The following is a 19,266-nucleotide window of genomic DNA, read 5'->3' as shown; positions in this document are numbered from 1 at the left end:
TCTCTCTCTCTCTCTCTCTCTCTCTCTCTCTCTCTCTCTCTTTCTCTGTACCGGATTCGGGTTTAACCGGTGCGACTGCGTGCCGAAAGTCTGTTCACGAAAACGGACAGGATCTCGACTCGAGGAACTCCGCTTCTGCCGAACAGGAATCTAATCGCGAAACCGATCGACGTAACGGGACGGATAATTCCTAGAAAGTTTCGAGGAAACTTCATTTCCGTATCGAAAACATTCGGGAAGAACGTAGCCATCGGGTATCGTAGAATCGGGTTTAGGCTGCCACTTTCTGCTACCATTATATCTATAATATACAGCTCCAAGTATCTATTATTTCACCGTCCACTTGAACGCGTGGACCGAGTACTCGAGAATTGCGCCGCACAGCTCCTTTTCGTGGCAAGATTTTGTGGAAGTTAAGCGAAACATCCCTCGAGTCGCGAACTACTTCAAATTTCTTACCTCACCCATGACTCAGCCTCTTTATCTTCTCTTCGCTTTCTTTAAACAGAGTTGCTCCTTTTTATTATTCCAACGAGATTCTAACTAACGCATAGAAGGCTGACTACTAGCTAGAAGAACTGGAAACAAGACTAGCGTCTTGCTAGCTAGGGGGTTTCGATCGAATGGGAACGCGTTGGAAATTCTTAAACTACCACTTACACTCCTCTTTTCTTTCATTCCCCCTTTTAATATCGCACGTTTATGCGACTTGTCGTATGGATAACCGCGGTGACATTTACAACAACTGATTCGCCATTTTGTTTTTTTTTTTTTTTTTTTTTTTTTTTACGGTATTCGTGGAAAGGAGGCTTCGGTTTGGTTTCGGTTAAAAAGGGGCCAATCGGTAAGGGATAAGAAAGCTCGGGGAGGACTGGTTCCATGTGGATGGAACACGGATCAATATCGCGGAGGGTGAAGCATCTTTCGGTGAGATTCCTTCGGTTCGGGACGAAAGAATTGATCCGACGAAGGAAGGAACTCTTTCGGCTCTTTATTAACGTCCGGAGGAAAATTAATTTTATTATTTCCGTTTCGTTGCGTTGTAACCGTTATGTTTCAATCGATGGATAAGCTTCGTAAATATCGATCGAAGTGAAGCGGTCGAAAGTCTGTTGCTCTCTTTCTTGGCTGGCATTTCGGATCGAAGCGATCTTTAGCCGTAATTTCGAACGATTCGAGAACGATTTAACCCCCCCCCCCCCGACTTGGCTCGTGTGCTACGCGCGACATTAAAAGAAGAAAAGAGTAAAGTAAATTTGCTTTATCTATCAAGGACGACGCGATGATTATATCCGTTTCGCGGTATGGGCGTCACTTTATGTGTTCACACGCGGTTACACCTTTGCGAGGCTCTAATATATGTATTACAGGCAAAATGCGATCGCGTCTCGTCGAATGTCGATGCTAATCGAATCTATACATTTATCTCATCGAGACACACCAGTCCAGTCCTCTTCTATCATCGTTATAATGGCGATGGTTGGAATAGGTCAAGGCCGAAGTGATACATCAGGGGTGAAGAGAATATTCGATCCTATCGGGCACAGGACGAGGCAACAAAGGCGCGGTCAATCATTCCGTTTCGTCGCGATCGTAAGAAAACTTCTTAGTTTTACATACAACGTAATTGGCTGGCGATGTTCATTTAAAAATTAGAAGATTTTTTTCCGATCGATTGATAGTAGCGTGCATGCCCAAGGTCTGCCCTCGAGAGGTGTTATTTTCCTCGGTCTAACATCGACGCTACCCCATAGATCTTTACGGGAACGTACATTTTTTCCTGCCTCTCTTCTTCTTCTTCTTCTTCTTCTTCTTCTTCTTCTTCTTCTTCCTCCCTCGACACTCTTCGCCGAGGTCTCGTATCGTTGGGTAAATTAATTTCCAGTATAGCCTGTAAACCGTATTACCGAGGTGGATAGTGCCACGACCGGGGTGGGTTTTACCCCGGAATCGATTTACTGTCTGATCGTTGTCTCTCCCTTTTTTCCTTTCCACGTAGACACCCGATTGTTCGTAAGTTTCGTTATCGGTGAAATTTTCGTAGCAGCTTCGAATCGATGTATAATTAGAACGATTACACGCTCGGTTCAGGGGTTCAGAGTTTCAAGGTAGATTGCGCGCGTGGATGGTACGATGCGTTATTGTCTCGATTCTCCGGGCAAGTCACGTGGCGACATCACGTTGCCATCGTGTATTCCATCCTACTTTCGTTTATCGATCCTCGTTTCACGTTCCGCTCCTTCTAACGTCCTCTCGTTCGCCTTCTTTCTTTTTTTTTTCTCTCTCTCCCTTTCTTAATCCACCGACATCCGTCCGCCGTCGATGCGGTAATTGCTGCGTTCAACGCAAACCGCGAAAGTTGTCCTTTCAATTTTCGCTGCCGCGCGTAAGTCGGATATCGGAGATTCTGACCGGACGGTTTGTCAAGCGTTGGAATTCATTACGGCTTAATAAGCGGACGCGTTTACGGCTGGACGAGAACAGTTTTCGTATTCGATATTTCCGACTTAAACGCAACAATTATTCCGTTTACGAAGCGATTTAAACTGAACGGGATGTGGGAATGGTATCAAAAAGGAGAAAAACATTGTGTTCTCCGGGCGCACTTTATCACGCTTTGTCCGGAGCTTTTGTGCGGCTAGAGATGCGTCACTTGCCAGCGGCAAAGTCTTCCGAGCAATTGTCTACGGTAACAACTACGTATGTAGTGCCCTGTCGAGGATACAAGGATGCGGCAATTGCATGTTTTCTCGACTGTCGTAGCAATTTACAACAGCTAACCGTCGCGATTGAATAAAGGAAAAAAAAAAAAAAAAGCAAGGATTAAGAAGTACGAGAGGAGAGAAAGGGAAAGAGTGGGAAGAAGTTGGCAAAGTTGTAGAAGGGATAGGATTTAGGGTAGCACAAAGATATGGGCCAGGTAACCAGGTCACCGCGACTAAGGGCATTGCTTTTGCAACCACCAACCACCACCACCACCATCACCACCACCACCGCCGACACTGTCACCCCGTTCGAGCTCCCTGCCTGCAACCTTCTCTTTTTTTCCCTTTCCCTCTCCGTCGTTCCCCTCGCTCGACCTATTCGCCACTCGATACACGGCACACGAACAACAGTCAATAAGCATCTTCTCCGTTTTCCTTTGTAAGTTTCTTTCCAAGTCCGCGATCGATGTAACAGATGATGATTCGTGGCTCGAACAATTCCTATAACCCGCCACCGTTTAATCTCTAAATCTTCTATTCTCTTCTTTCTCGGGTTCTCTGTTCGCTGTTTTAGAGGTAATTAATCTGGCATACACGGCAAGTATGCCACTCGTGGCTCGGAAAGCTCGTTTATGAGCCAACTACGGCGTAAAACGAGAAACACCGGAACCGAGGCTACGGTTTCCGGTTGCACGGGCGTCATTTGCGAATTTTCCACTAGAAGATTCACGCGTCCATTGCCATACCTTTTTCTTGTTCTTTCCATTTTTTACTCCACGTTCAAGATTACTTTCGAAGTGAGACTTTAAAAGAGGAGATAAATTTGATCGTCGGAAAACGGAAAAAAACGTCTCGTCTACCTGCATATATACGTAATAGCTGTGTATATCCAGCTGGCACACGCTCGTCTCTATGCGACGCGAGGCGAAGAAAGTAGAACGGAGAAGAAAGGAATTTCTAGTCGATATACATTAGTCCGAATGAAAAGAAATTAACGCGGTCCATCACTGGGATGAAGTGGATGCCGACACCGTTACTATAATACATCCGATTTCCGAATTCTATGTGTTAGATAGCTATGCGTTTCGTTATCCGGGTAGTAAATGATCTTGACCGATTTGTAGAGTAAAAAAAAGTGAATACGTATATAGGAAAGGAAATCGGGAAATGAAGTATTGTTTGGAAGCTCCGTTCCATTATAGCGATCCGAGAAGTAAGTATGTAAAAAAAGAAAGAATAGTGGTAGATTAAGGGACGAGTACCGGATGGGAAAGAGACAGCGAGGGTGATATGCGGGTGATGAGAGGGCGAAGAAGGGGTAAAGCAGAGCCTCGAGGGGAGGGTGCCGCATCTGCCTAGGTCGAACGTAGATACTCGGCAGAGGTTGGAGAGAATTGGGTCAACCAACTTGGAGTGTACTTCAGGTGTGCTACCTACCCTCGGTCTACCACTATTCTCTCTAGTTGCTACTTTTATCGCCTTCTTTCGAAAAACTCTACCCGTGCGCTATCGAACCAATTCGGCACCAATTCAGAGGAACTACAAACATCTGAGATTCGCTGTAGCGTCGTTAATAAAATTCGTCTAGATACGTGTTAGGAACGAACGCGGATGTAGCTCCGAGTAATTATAACACGCTCTTGGAGGATGCGCAGAAAAGGTAAAATACAATATTTAAAGGATATGTAGGTCAGTGACTGGCCCTGTTTTATCGCCTGGTCTGACTCGGCGATCCGATCGACCGTCTTAAATAGAATCTTAAATATCCGGGAAACGACGAACCGTTCTTAATACGTGGTACGGCGTAGTATCGCTTACTTAGGTAAATTTCTGATTGCAGGAAGCGTATAGAAAATGGGTGTGCAGCTCCCTGGTGCCTTACTTTGCTCACGGGGGACCGCAGGACTTGAACAGCTCGAACAGCTGGGCCGGAAGCAGACTCAGGCCCTGTCGGTCCTTTTGCCAATCCGTGGAGCAACGTTGCCCTTACTTACTTCCGGGGGACCGTGCCCCCGCGTATCCCACGCAATATGCCGGCGAACCAACTTTCCTTTGCAGAGGTAAACGAAATTAGACACGGTCCCAATCCGTATCGCGTCGTCCGAGAAGGGTAATAAAGTTTTTGGCACCCTCTTCGATTTCCGCCGGCGATCGGTTCGGTTTCGACACCGCGAGTCTGTTCCTGAGTTTCCACCGGAGCAGAAGGACGTTGGAAAACGAACTTGATTTCAGATCCAAACATCCCCGAGACCGGCGAGCAAGCAGCGAGAGCGTTGCACAGCAGCGGGGAAGACGAGTGTTGCTTTCACGCCTGTTCCGACCAGTTACCGGGATTGGGTATCTGCGCGAATTGCACGGACCGGGAACCGCGTAGACGCGGCAGAACCAACGATCCTCCAACGGCGCCTCGTTGCGAGATTAATCCGATTCAACCAGCTTCCACGGGTACGTCCATGCGATTCGTCAGAAATTCTCGTTGTATCGCTGTCGATTTCGTCACACGTTTCCAGCTTGTTTTTGTTCTCGATCAGGCGAGGAATACCAGGAGTCAAGATCGACGACGGACAAGAAGAGCATGGGCCAAGGGGAGAAATACGATTTGGCGACGGTAACGAACATGGTACGACACCAGGGAACACTGTTGTGCGGAACTGGGATCGGTGTCGGCTCGATCGCGAGTGTCTCCTCTTCCGATCGATCGACGGCCTCGGTCTTCTCACAATTGTTCACGTTCTGCTCGATCCTGAGCAGCGTACTCGGGAACGTTCGAAAGATCCCGGTCCTTTGGATATCGAAGATCTTTCTCTGGTTCGTCGCGCCGCTCGGTGGTAACAACGGTGGGGCAAAGCCCAGGAAAAGAGACCACCAACCGATAGACCTTGTCGTTTGCCTGCGTCGTTGCTTCGGCAGAGTAGGCTACGTCGGTATGCGTTACGGTGCGAAGTGGTTGCTTGAAAAGTGGGTGATGCTCGAACGTCGGTGCCGAAGTTGGTGGTGCTGCTGTTGGTACTGGTGGCGGTGGAGATGGCGAGGGATATCGGCGAGAAGTAGTCGTCTCTCTCGATACCTCGGTACGCGTCGTTATCGTCTAATTATTGGTCCCGCGTCAACTATCTTCGCTGCAACCATCGCCACCGCCACCGTTGTCGTCGTCGTCGTCGTCGTCGTCGTCGTCGTCGTCGTCGTCGTCGTCGTCGTCGTCGTCGTCGTCGTCGTCGCCGTCGTCGCCACCGCCGTCTCGGCCATGGCTACCACCGCCACCATCGCCGTTGCCATCGTCCCCGTGTTCGTGTTCGTATTCGTGTTCGTGTTCGTGTTCGTGTTCGTGTTCGTGTTCGTCACCGCTGCCTCGATCGTCAAGGACGGACCGTTTTTTCATTCGCTGATGGTGCACAGGTCCTATTCGTTTCATACCCGTTCCGTCGGAAATGTACACGCGCCACCTTCGAAGCGAACTTCTCTCGTCGATTCGTTCACGGCAGAGTGTTCGTGGCCACGATGGAGTTGGTGGTGGTGGTGGTTGTACCGATGGTGGTGTTCGCGGAAAACGCGTTACGATGGACCGATCGGATACAGAAGGAGGAGCAGATGCCGAAGAAGGAGACGAAGGAGAAGAAAAGTGAAACGGGGATGGAGCGTGAGCAGGAAGAAAGCGTCGAATGTTTTCAAAGAGGACGTTTGGTCTTCTTTGGCTAGACAACGATATTTGAAACTATCCTCGAGAAAGGACCCGCCATAGGACCGTTCAAGGGGGACGCTAAAGCGTGAAACACTGACGTTTTTTTCTATCGGTAACCCGAAATATTGTCGATAAGGATTTTTAACCATACCTTTCACGATTCTGAACCCTCCCGAGGTCAAGGTCGTGGGACGATGCGAACCACAAGAAGATTCGAATGCGGCACGTAAAAAGTGTTTCGAAGTGACAAAAAACTAACGAAACGAAACGGATCAAAGACTAAGAAAAGTCGAGAGTTCGCAAGAAAGAAGGAGGAACGAGTACGAACGATACGTGACAACGTCGGGGAAGAAGTAGAGCGAATATCGATGCGCAACGGAATTTTTCGAGACAGACAATGTAGGGAAGAATCGCGTGGAAAAAAAGTTAAGAAATACCATTACAACACCGAAGGGGAACGACACGCGTCTTAACTAACGCGTCTTAAGAAATACAAGACGTGGAAGAAAACAAAGAGATCGTAACGTCTGTCGCTAATAGTAATAATAATAATAATAATAATAATATTAATAACAACAACAAAATTAATAATAATAGTAATAATAATAATAATAAGGAGAAGATGAAGAAGAAGAAAAAGAAGAAGAATAGTAATAGCAGTAAAAGTAGCATTAGTAGTAGTAGTAGTAGCAGTAGTGATAGTAGTAGTGGTAGTAGTGATAGTAGTAGCAGTAGCAGTAGTAATAGTAGTAGCAGTAATAGTAGTAATAATATTAATAATAATAATAATAATAATAATAATAATAATAATAATAATAATAATAATACAATAATAATAATAATAATAATAATACAATAATAATTGATAAATTAATTAATGAAAATGATAGATAAAAATGATGACGATGACACGATGATGATAATACGTTGGCGGTAAAGAATGATGAAGGAATAACAGTTAACGAATAATAACGATGATGAATAATAAAATGAATACTAATAATTGAATAATAGAATAACGATTAAAATCAAGATGAAGTTACGTTAACGTTAACGATAGTATGATTACGATAACAATAGTTATTGTTACACGTTCGATGCGTTACGTGCAAACACACTACACGCACACGCGAGCATACACACACACACACTACACAAAAAGTAATTAACCATTCCGAGAAGAACTAAAAAAGTGCGATCGTGCGAATGATGGAGCGAGAGTACGCGATAGCATAACGAGGAGTGCGAATGTACGAAAGCAGCGAATAAATGGAGCACGTGATAGAAATTGCGAGGACGGTTAAGTCTCAGATACGGTATTAGAGAAAACGCGAGCATACGTTCCCTCTGTAGGTGCCAACGATGATTTAACGAGGCATCGGGGGAACGAAAGAGGCACGTGTAGATAGAAGATAGAATTTCGGTCGTGAGAGGAAAACGACAGCGATACGCGGAGAGGTAATTAACTAAAGGGACGACGGAATAAATAAACACGACGTTATTGAGGTATAAATATGTGTTCGTTTAGACATTATAATAAATACTTATTATATCCACATAGGCGTGTAATGATACACATTAAAAAGGAAAGGAGAGGAAAGGTGAAGGGAGGTGGGGCGAGCTAGTCGACGTCTGTCTAGGTACGTACGCGGTTGAAAGAGAGCGCTAACGAATGAGGAAAAATGCGGGGAAGCAAACGGGGGAAAGGTTCTTTAGAAAATGGAAAACATAGTAATCTCTGATGATTTTTTAAATAGACAAATATAACGAAACTAGCGATGTATCGAAAGGATCATTTGTCACGTTATTTTGCGCAGAGAAGAGTACGCGTGGCTTCGACTTCACGAGAGTTTGCATGCGTCGCATGGCACGTGTGGATGAAACTTGGTGCGATTATCCGAACGTGAATTGAAAACACTTAAAGAAGATAGTTTAATTTTTTCATTGCCCTCGAACGTTTTAACGGTAGATTGAAATGTAAAAGAAAAAAAGAACAAAAAAAGAAAAAAAGAAGAAAATTTGTTTGCGCTATCGTTAATATCCTCTTCCTCGGTCACGAGCAACTTGATAAAACGTGTGACGCGGAAACACCGCGTCGGACCTTGTTGGGTGAACTACTTTCGCCTCGAGATGAAACTTTGGAACGCACGGAGCGTAACGAGAGCCAGGGAATCGATTAGTGGCATGCGAAGTCGTATCGGGGGCCACTTACGCGGAGGAATCCAAGAGCCAACGAGACGGGGAATCGTCGTAATCGTAGGATATCGTGCGCACGTGATAAAGATTACGATGTACTACGGTACAGACGTCCGCGTGTCGATTCGTCGTTATATTGTTAAACAATTGTCCGGTTACGTAATTGTTACTAATTTACGTTTGTAAGATGAACGAGAGAGAGAGAGAGAGAGAGAGAGAGAATGAAACACAGAGAAAGAGGAGCCTGCGTGTGTGCCCGTAACGAGAGATGAGAGTGAAGAAACATTGAGATCAGAGCGGCAGGTACGAGGGCAATATATATGTATGTACATATGTAAAATTCACGCATGCGGATACGAACGGACGCGTGTGTGATTACGCATACGTAAACGTCCATGTATACCCGAGACATGTAAAACATACGTAAGAGTACACGTGTTTTGGGTACGTGTACGGGAATTATTAAAGGAGAAGATAATAGCGGTAGGATGGATGCGTGTGAGAATGATCAGGAGTAATAACGACAGCTAGATTTTAGGTATTCGCCGGTTGCTTTTCGTATCATTTTTCGCGTTCGAACGAAACAGGCGACGATCGAGTGTACATCGGAGGTGAAGCGAGATAGTAAATGGTAATTATTAAACGTCGATCAAGGAAAGAGGAATAATCTCTCTCTGTTATACGTCTGTTGAATTGTTTCGTTTCGTCCGCGCGTAAAGTATGAAAAAGAAGACGTTCTTTTCCGAGTACGATCCTACTTTCTAAGCGACCATTTCTGGAACGAGCCAACTTGTGTTTCGATGAAACGTTTCGCAAGTTTCTTACAACGACGATCAACGCGTTATCTATAATCGATTGTTTTAGTTGTTACGTCTCTTCCTGTTGACCGAAGTGTTCACATTTTTCTAACTGATTTCTTCTCCCTCTCTCTCTCTCTCTCTCTCTCTCTCTCTCTCTCTCTCTCTCTCTCTCTCTCTCTCCCCCCTCTCTATCTCTCTCTATCTATCTATCTCTCTCTATCTATCTATCTCTATTTCTCTATCTCTCTATCTACGTATAAAGTACAGTTTAATATTAGCACAATTGAATCGAAATACCACTGGATGATTTTTACAGCGAAAGCGCTCTTCCTTTGCTGTTCGTCGCCGGAAAGATCCGATCGTACAATTCGCACTTCGCCCGCCTCTTCTCTCGTTTGAAATTCTCAATCGCGAATCGACAGAGCTCGTCCCTAATCCACTCATTCCTAATATTACCACCCTAACGCTGTGCCTGGGACTTTTTACTTTTAGGAAAACTACCTCGTAGTTCTAACAAATTAGGAAAAAACACGCTGATCGTCCATGTATAAACCTGCGTTTCTCGTTAAATATCGTCGGGAAATTAAGCGGAAGATGCTTTTGTCTGGTTCTTTACGATCGTTACTAAAAATTAATTTCACTCTCTTCCCTTTTCTCCTATCGTCGTTGTAGCTTCACTTCTTTTTTTATCGAAAAAGGGAGATTTAATAATTATGCGACGAACCGAGGACAAGTACAAAACGAGTAACAGTTGTCGATTAGTTTACTAACAGTGTGTTAATTCTGTTGTGCGCTCTCCTAGTTTTTAATTCGCGTAGTCGAGGGGACTGCGAAACTAGCCGTGTACAAATAGATTGGCCTAATCCGCGAATTAAACCGGAATTCTGTTAAAATAGTGATATAAATACGACAACTACCAACGGAATGCAATAGGGGAGGGGAGAAGGTGAATTCAACGAAAATCAATCGGTATCGAATAGAAAATTTGAAAAATTCAAGTGCGAGCGCTGCTGACCGCAAACAATTGATTGGGGACTGAGACAGGAATGCAATTACATAGATCTGTTGTGAAAGCAGTAAGAAAAAGAGGATGAATGGAAAAAATTATTGCAAATAGGGTGTGCGTGCGTGCGTGTGTATACGTGCATGCAACGAACGCGTGTAGCATGTATAAAGAGAGTGAGTGAGAGAGAGAGAGAGAGAGAGAGAGAGAGAGAGAGAGAGAGAGAGAGAGAGAGAGAGAGAGAGAGGCAAGAGGACCAGACTACGTATTGATTTCACAAGTCTCCCAAGGTAGAACGTTCGTATAAAACAGGTCAGCATCACCAACGTCGACGTTCAACATCGTTCAAGTTGTATCGTTCCTGGCGAAAACCGTTTGCTTCTTCTGTTATTACATCTTTCTCTGTACTATTATCGCTCCAATTCCTCTCTTTCTTTTCTTCTCTCTCTCTCTCTCTCTCTCTCTTTCTCTCGTTCGCTTTATCGTTCGCTCGCCCAATCTCTCTTCTACTTAGTCGATACGTTGATAGATCTGCAATGTAAAAAGGTTAGATGTTAACGAGTCATGGTCTATATAGATTCAACGCATAATAGATCTGAGAATAATCCAGCCTTACGTTCCGATCGTTTAGCTTGGCGTTCCTTTTGAAAAAGAGACCGACCGACCGACCGACCGGAAATCTATCGCGATTCATGATGTGAAACGAACGAGTTACACGAAAAAAAGATTAATTACGCGTGTACGCATAAGTATGAATGCATGTATGCGAGAATGAAAGAAATGCGAGAAGAGTAAGGAGGGAAGTGCGGGACAAGGAGAGAGAGAGGAAGAGGGAAAGTTAAAAGAGCCACTGCCTTAGCGACAGCAGGATTTGTGCTAGAAACAAGGCCTTAGAAAGTAACAAACCAGAAACATAACTAGAGTTAAGTAAGTCTGTTGTTGTTAAAAAAAAAAAAAAATGAAAAAAGATAACGGTACTTAGAGAAAGCAGGAGGACAAAGATGTTGACGTATTGTAAAACTAATTAGCAATTGTATTTAAGCGCGTAACTTATATATGTATATGTATATGTATATATATACACATATATATGTATATGTATATATATACTTAACCCCTCGTGCCCGTAATTAAATAGGCGTGTTAACGCATAGTTTTACGTAGGATTATTAAACGTCGCTTGTCGCCACGCGAAAGATCAGACTACGAAAGAAAATGAAAAACGAGAAAGGGGAGTAAGAGAAGAGGAGAAAACGAAAGAGGGACGGGAAAAGCGACGAGGGAAGCGCGTCGCTTTTGTCGCACGAGTACCGGCACTCGTGAGACTTTTTTTATTTTTCTCCTTGACTTTGTTTTCTGCTCTTGCCTTTACCAAGATTACGATAAGTGAGAATCTACGATACGATAAACGATACGAAACGAAGAGAAGAACCTAAGTGACCGAAAATAAAAAGGGAATAAAATAAACGAACGGAAGGGAAGGGAAACGTAATGTCGAAAGAGTCGAGACTCGTTGAACGGACACACGTTCCATCGAGGAAAATGAGATTTCCAATAACGCGTCACACTCGAAACTACCACTTTCAATCCAATGTTAGCGTAGCGTACGTATCGTAAGCTGTCGACATTTATACTATGAACTATGAGTAAATTGTAGCAATCATTGTGAACATAGTTAATAGTATAGATTAGTTAACCGCACTAATTGTACCGAAAAGTGGACTACATTTAATTCTGAAAATAATTATCAAAGTCTACTCCAGTAACGCGTACGTATACGTTCTACGCGAATCGTGTCAAGTTAAATGAATGGAAGCGTGAGAAATAACGAAAGAGAATCGCAAGAAAGGGAGCGAGAAAGTGCTTGTATGCGTGAAAAATAGAGACCTTGCGTTAATACGAGATGTACGGAAGAACGATACGGACAGATTGTTGTATACACGTGTGCACGGATGCGCGCATACGTGCACGCGTGTATCGATTTCATTCAGCGTGTTTCCTCGAAATGTGTCGCGGAGTTCAAAGTTTTAACAATTCTCAAACAATTCGCGAGAAGCGGATCGCATTTTCGTGCCTAGTCGGACGCCTTTCGACATCACGTGCGCGCACACGTACTCTATGTCAGCCTCTACGTTCAGTTCCCGAACGAACGATCGATCTCGATTCGTTTCACACATTCGGGTGCGCACCTATCTTGTAATTCTTCTTATTGGTTACCAGCGCAGCTGCTGGTTCTATTAATTAACCATTCATTAATTAAACCATCATCGATCCAATTCAGTTTCTGGAGTACGCGACTGAACATAAATGGGCTTCTCTATGCACGTGATTCCTTACACGCGACACATGCGGACACGTGTCGTTACGTGCCGTGCCATCTACATATATGTATGCGATTTATCTGCGACGCGCAATTTATTTGCTTTCACTATCCGACCTAAAAAGACTGTTCTCGACGAAGCCTTGACCTTCGTTCGAATTTTTCAATATCACCCTTGACTATTCAAAAATCATTCATCCGAGCTTTCTCAGGACCCACGATTCTCTCTTTCGACGTTGCGCGAGCAAACGTACAACTTTCTTTCCGCCATTGATATATTTTCATTTCTCTCAACAGGCAGCTCGAATCGATCGTGCATTGACAATTCGATCTGAAATGTGACATGTGACGGAACTGTAATCAATTTGTAGGCAAGGAAATGCGGCGACAATTGCTGATCGATGCTGCCACGCATTTTGGGAACACACTAAACCGAAAAAACCACTGAAGAAACTCGTTGATTTTTTATCCTTGTTGCGTTGCATAGAAATAAAAGTGGGAAATAAATGATCTGATCTGTAAGAGCGAACATTCGAGCGAAAGAATAAAGAAGAAGAAGAAGAAGAAGGAGGAGGAGGAAAAGAAGAAGAAGAAGAAGAAGAAGACGACGATGATAATGATGATGATGATGATGAAGATGCTGATGATGCTGATGATGATGATGATGATGATGATGATGCTGATGATGATGATGATGATGATGATGATGATGATGATAACGATGATGATGATGATGATAATGATGATGATAAAGGAGGAGGAGAAGAGAGAAAGGGCAGATGCGCGAGTGAGAATGAAAGAAACGGTATGATCAGCGCGGTATGTGTATGCGTGTGCGCGTGTATGGGCGTGCGAGCAGCAGAGAGAAAGAATTTGCAAACGAGAAACATTAGAGTTCCGTCTTTGAGTGTTGGAGAATGTTCATTTGTAATTGTTTAAATCTAACGAGAAATGTACTGTAAAACTATAAGTACTATAGGCACTAAAAATATATCATTTGTTGACATGAAAAAAAACTAATAAAATGATCCTAGTAATGTAAATCTTCCCTGGCGCGATGCCGTGCAAACGATCGTGCAACGATGTAAGTTAAAAAGCGACACGCGAAATAAACGTTCGTTATGCGATGATAAGATTTATTATAAATAAGAAACCGCGGTTCACTACTTTGTAGGCGAATCGATGCGATTCGATCGACAAAATGTGTCAATTAAATGCTTCGAGTTCGTTTCAAAGTTCAAGCGAAATCGAATTAGCCTCTCTTCAACTCTTGTTCCTGCTAAAGAACACGACTGGGGGATTAAATGTTCGAAGTGAGTAAATTGCTTGTCCGTATTCTTTTCAGCGAAAATCCCATTCTTCTTTTCTTTTATCCCCCTCCCTACGACGATACGTGACGACATCTCGCGTTTCGATTCATCCTGATTTTTCTCTAGTCCTCCCCTTGCTTAAATATCGGCGAATCGGATTTTCAAATTAATTGTCAGACAAGTTTGCATGAAAAATCTATTTACGATGCATGTATATATTTATGTACAACGATAAGAATGATAAAAATCGCGCCATCGTTACTTCTCGATTCTTTAAAGTGAACGTTACATCTGTTGTAATCATTTTGTCCCAAATAATCGAAACATTTTTTAAGAAACGAACAAAGTAACGTTATGCGAATTTTAATAAACTATAACTAGAGAGGTGATTCAAAACTTGAACACACAACGATGAACGATGTGTTCGAATTTGAATATCGTAAAAGGACGGCAAATAAATAAATCTGTATGAATTGGATACTGTAGCTAGGAAGTAATCGAAATAATTCGTTCCTTGTAGTTATCGCCGCTATTGATGCTGATGCTGGCGTTGATGTTGATGTTGGTGTGTGTGTTGATGTTGAGTCGCCTTAACAACAGCCTCCATCTTCGGTTGATTCTCCGGAGGTGGTGGAGATTGCTTTATCTTCTTCTTTTCCTCGGCATTCTCCTTCACCGGTGGCGGTGGTGGTGGTAACGCGTTCAGTAAACCTTATGGAATGTGTAATTAATGTAAATTCGTTGAATACGAATCGGATACTGAAAAAAAGGGGTGAAAAGCCAGGATAACACTCACCAACGGTTTCACTTTTAAGGGAGGTTCCTGTAGTGGTAGAAAAAAAAATTAGTTTCTCCGCTGAAACTGCGAACATTCATTACGATATCATCGAGGAAGGAGAGGATGGAACTTACCGTTCCCGCGATACTTGTTCAACTGCTGATAGACCTGCTTCATCCTTTCGATGTTGATCCTAGAGCTCTTGCTATGATTTACCATCGGTAACGAGTAATCTTTGCCAATGATACACTTCGCTGCACGTTGTACGCTAAGCGGCGCGTTCCACGGCTCGTGAATGTATCTTGTAGGGAAATTTTTCAGAACCGGCAGATACCTCCTATAGTGTCAGCGTAGGAGGTATAAATGGAAAAGAGGGAGAAACAACAAAAAACTATAATATATAGCTATAGAGCTATAGATATAGCTCGTTAATTTTATAGAGCCGATGTTGTCGTGAATTAAAAATTACCTAATGTAATCGCCATTCGGATCGGCCTTTCTGCCAAATCTCACCGGACAATAGCAGTGGAAAAATTGTTGGAAAAAGGAACTGCACGATAACCACATCCACATTCCCGCGTTAACGGACCAGTCAGCGTCTAACAAAAGTTCGTCGAATACCTTGGAAAACATTCGAATATATACATATTTCGGGCAGAGCGTGATCAAGAGCCGAGAATTGGGCAAGAGCAATGTTCTACCTTCATTCCTTCCTCCCAAGAGATCCAGAGATCGCCTCTGGTCAAGAAACAAGCGACAGCGTGCCTAGCCAGATGATGTATCCAACCTTCTTCTCTTAGCTGAGTCATAATCGCATCGATCCACGGAAACCCTGTCTGACCCTGTTCGACAAATATCTTTCGTCTTTTCGAAAGCCAAAAGACGATCGATCGATCTCGTCGCATTCCCGTTTACTACGCGATTTTCGTTTACGTCCACGAGACACACCACACAAATATTTTGAATTCACTCACGTTTGCCCATTTGGCGAGCGCTTCGACGTTCTTGTCCCAGGGAATTTGTACGCAAATTGGGTTACCCTGCATCCGATCGAAATTCGGATTCTTCGTTGCTGCGCAGTAAAAGAATTCGCGCCACAAAAGTTGCCCGTGCAACGAAAGAGGCGGTACAGCCTTCTTTATCTAGAAACGGACGATACAGATAGAGATCGAGCTCGTAACAGAAAATTATTCTCAGACAGTCTCAGACATTATTCACGATTCTATACCTTCTTATAAAGGTCCGTGAGCTGGTAATAAAATAGTCGGGTACTTAAGCAGCCGAATCGTAAATAGGGCGAGAGACCAGTTTGACTGGGCAACAATGATTGCGGAGTCATTTTTGGCCTTCCGAAGCTAGCCACCCATGCCTTTCTCTCGAGATGCCGCTCCAGTCGTGCCAAAGCTTCGCTCTCACCTCCGACCCATACAGGCGGAAGCAATCCCTCTGTATCGAAACCTGTTGGTAATTTAAAAAGTTAGTTGTTTTCTTTTATTTTTTCGATCACGAAGCGGGAGTAAAAACAGAGAGGGTAAAGAAAGAAGCAGAGACTCGCCAAGTTCTTCCAGTGTTGGAACACCGTAATGGTCGTCGTGATCCTCTTTCAAGGGAGTGTAGGCCGAGCCTACACAGGCGGACGTAACGGTTAGAACTGGTGGTTCCGGAGGATCCATGCCGGCGACGACATTTTGAAATTGATGATAAGTCAATGGTGGTTTTCCGCCGTTCCTATCGATGATCCTGAAAACGCGATACATCGCTATCATCTCTGAGGCGCGAAACCATCATCGAAAAGAAACATTCGGACTTACTCGTCCAACTTGTAGAGGGTATGGGAGACTTTTTGAACCACCGATATACCAAGTTCGTTACAAAGTGCGGAGATATTGTGATCACGAACGCGTCCGAATGGCTCTGGATCCTCTTCGAAGGTCAAGTTTGTGGTACCCCATTCCTTGAACAATTTCGGCAAAGCATCCGCCGGCTGTCCTCTTATTACGAATAGCCTGGAATTCAGTTTTCTCAACGAACAGTCGAGATCCTCTAAACACTGCAGCAGGAATCTGTCGGTGAACCACCAACCGTGAAAAAACAAAGACGATGCGAACATCTTCAAACTAGCTAACGATTATGCTCGATGCGTGCTCACCTCCATTTATTGATGCCAACGTTCGTGCTTCCGGCGAACCATGGATCCAGAACGAACACGCAACGAAAGGTGGAGGCCCCGACGAGACCCTCCCTCAACGACGGATTATCGTGGAGCCTGAGACCTTTGCGAAACCAATGAACCGTATGCTTCCTGCCGTCACCCCGTACCGTTACTTCCGGGTTTATTTCACTATTGCGGCTGCCCGTCATCTTTCCTCATCGAATGTGATTCTCCTTCTCCTCTCCCCCTCCTCCGTTTTCTACCCTCCTACGTGGTATTTTCAGTCGATTTGCCTATCTCTCCCCTCTCCCACCTCCGAGGGAGAGACGCTCCGAAAACGGTATGCACCTCTTCGTGAATTCTTCGTGAAATCACGGCCTTGAACGAATACCAGTAGATAAATACATTCAGCCACCGTGTACAATCATCCCGACGGATCGATTCTATCGAGCGAAGAGAGTTGATTTTTATGTCGCCTCGGTGGGGAGCTAAACTTTTCGCTATGGAAGAGGAATAGGCCGCTGTCTCTCGAGGATCGTCCGTTGCCGATTCATTCTTAACTTCCCCCGAATTTTCGAATTTCACCTCGTTGCCGATTCCCAGCTAGATATACTATCGCAGGGAGTTCTGTCTTTCCTTTTAAGTATCGGCGATTTCTTGTGCGACTATCGAACCAAACGTCGGTGGACATAGCGAAACCAAGAAAGGTGAGGGAAAACCAGAATACCTGAAGAGGAAGAATAATTGCTAAAGGCTAGGAGCTAGTAAAGCTAAAGGAAAGGAAAACAGCATCGCGTAATGGCTGCCGCGTTCACGACGCGCTGCACAAGTACTGCGGATATTACGTTAATTAAACGATTAACCGATAACGACCGGCTTAATATACCTGTGTGTGCATATTATGTCACGCGTTGAACGTGACGTTTAATAGAAATATTTATTTAGCGACAGGCGATACAGATCGGAAATACGAGTGGGATTTATTTCTGTCGTCGATCAGACGACAGGATCTGTCAAAAATATGTGCAACGATTGAAAAAAAAATTAAAATGAAATCGACGTAAAACGCGACGTAAAACGCGAAACAATACAGGCGCTGGACAGAATTTTTATTTTCGTCCAACGTCGTCCAACTGTCAATTAATTTCAGGTCGATTCACGTAACTGACATTCAGTTTCCCGTTATGCCCGAATATAGACGCGCGTTATATAATTGTGCGACTCCTTGTTTGCTTTGTTTTTCGGAACATCAAATTTTGTCAACGCCTCCATTTCTTTCACTTTTCCAAATCAATTTCAACGATCGTCAGACAAGCGAACAGACATAACAATTTTTTTAACCACTCTGTGTTTCCGCTGCCATATTATACACCTTCCACCATTAACATGCGAGTCGTGACCTGAACACGCATTTTCCACCTTGACGTTACATCTGTAATATTAAATTGGGCTTCGTGAACGAAACGATCAGTCTTTCTAACTACGGAAAATTGGCCGCTTTCAAATTATTAACTTAAACAACGAAAGCCTGACGAATGTCAGCTTGGACAGAAACGGATCATTTAAATCGTCGTAAGTGGTTGCGCCTCGTTATAGAATTAGGAACGCAACGACGGACAAGAACATAATAATAAAATTGGCATAATACGTTGACCTACTGACATAATCGCTTTTCTGTCGATAGATCGTGACGTAACTGCTACAAGTTCGGACCTCTCGATCAGCGTTCGCCGATAAAACAGAGCGTGCCACGATCTGCTGCATCGACGGCGCTCGTTGCCCGATGGTTTTTCATTTAATGTTACTTATTCTCTCGCGAATAAATGTAAAATAACTGGGGACAAACATATGAAATTAGTTTTGATAAATCGCGAGATGTTTAATATGCGTACTGTTTACTTTTAAAACGTTTCCTCCCCTCGCGGAACCGATTTCAATGAATATAATAATACTGCGAAGAAACGGAGTTGACCGATCATAAAAAGCGTCTCATTCATCGGATATCGACGCGTCTGTTGGCTGATAAAAAGTAAACTAGTAAACTACGTTTTAAAATGATCCAAGGTGAAGAGGATCGAATGCGAATATAACACGATACTACTGGGAACCGAAGTAAACGAGGAGTAAGCGGGTAAAATAGGAGGGTTAAAAATAATTTCACACAATAATTTTACTAACGAATACTTACAATTGTATGGAAGCGCGGACATTTTAATATATCCAGAATATTATGTTATGTTTCTTGTTGGCCGTTGTATACACTGAATAGATTTATCGGTAGTGGAAGAAGAAAAGAAGAGACACGTAGACGTAGACGCAGACG

At 43.8% G+C, this 19,266-nt stretch overlaps 3 protein-coding genes across 5 annotated transcripts in view; 2 read left to right on the top strand and 1 right to left on the bottom strand.

Moving 5' to 3' along the window:
* The window catches only part of Mid1 (calcium-permeable channel component Mid1), a 13,923-nt gene extending 7,223 nt beyond the window's left edge, over positions 1-6,700 (top strand). Inside the window, exons 12-14 of the mRNA XM_076897311.1 lie at positions 4,546-4,765; positions 4,938-5,150; positions 5,237-6,700. Of these exons, the coding sequence (XP_076753426.1) occupies positions 4,546-4,765; positions 4,938-5,150; positions 5,237-6,444 (1,641 nt within the window). The 3' untranslated portion in view covers positions 6,445-6,700. The remainder of the gene's footprint in view (positions 1-4,545; positions 4,766-4,937; positions 5,151-5,236) is intronic.
* Positions 6,701-6,715: 15 nt separating this feature from the next.
* LOC143424841 (uncharacterized) lies at positions 6,716-7,636 on the top strand. The gene has a single exon (XM_076897199.1). It carries the CDS (start codon positions 7,007-7,009, stop codon positions 7,241-7,243), a length of 237 nt encoding a protein of 78 aa, XP_076753314.1. The 5' UTR covers positions 6,716-7,006; the 3' UTR covers positions 7,244-7,636.
* A 6,878-nt stretch (positions 7,637-14,514) lies between these two features.
* Positions 14,515-19,266, bottom strand: Phr6-4 ((6-4)-photolyase). 3 transcript variants are annotated; one of them, XM_076897127.1, is made up of 11 exons: positions 19,132-19,266; positions 16,941-17,321; positions 16,603-16,854; positions 16,347-16,531; positions 16,020-16,249; positions 15,766-15,933; positions 15,493-15,633; positions 15,261-15,412; positions 14,926-15,128; positions 14,810-14,836; positions 14,515-14,724 (listed from the first exon to the last, which is right to left on the bottom strand). In XM_076897127.1, exons 2-11 carry the CDS (start codon positions 17,150-17,152, stop codon positions 14,543-14,545), a joined length of 1,752 nt encoding a protein of 583 aa, XP_076753242.1. In that variant the 5' UTR covers positions 17,153-17,321; positions 19,132-19,266; the 3' UTR covers positions 14,515-14,542. The 3 variants fall into 3 exon arrangements, with proteins under 3 accessions (XP_076753242.1, XP_076753241.1, XP_076753243.1); XM_076897126.1 differs by lacking the exon at positions 19,132-19,266 and having other exon boundaries at positions 16,941-17,431; XM_076897128.1 differs by lacking the exons at positions 14,810-14,836; positions 19,132-19,266 and having other exon boundaries at positions 16,941-17,431.

Source organism: Xylocopa sonorina, chromosome 6, assembly GCF_050948175.1.
Source record: "Xylocopa sonorina isolate GNS202 chromosome 6, iyXylSono1_principal, whole genome shotgun sequence".
Classification (NCBI taxonomy): Eukaryota; Metazoa; Arthropoda; class Insecta; order Hymenoptera; family Apidae; genus Xylocopa; species Xylocopa sonorina.
This window is presented reverse-complemented; position numbering and strand designations above follow the sequence as displayed.

What these genes read in the sequence shown, in the direction of transcription:
- LOC143424841 (XM_076897199.1), top strand. Translation starts at nt 7,007, where the DNA reads ATGAAGAAGAAGAAAAAGAAGAAGAATAGTAATAGCAGTAAAAGTAGC.
- Phr6-4 (XM_076897127.1), bottom strand. Translation starts at nt 17,152, where the DNA reads ATGACGGGCAGCCGCAATAGTGAAATAAACCCGGAAGTAACGGTACGG. An exon ending in CGCTCGCCAAATGGGCAAAC is followed by an intron (nt 15,634 to 15,765) that starts GTGAGTGAATTC and finishes TTTGTCGAACAG; the next exon opens with GGTCAGACAGGGTTTCCGTG. An exon ending in CTTGGGAGGAAGGAATGAAG is followed by an intron (nt 15,413 to 15,492) that starts GTAGAACATTGC and finishes ATGTTTTCCAAG; the next exon opens with GTATTCGACGAACTTTTGTT.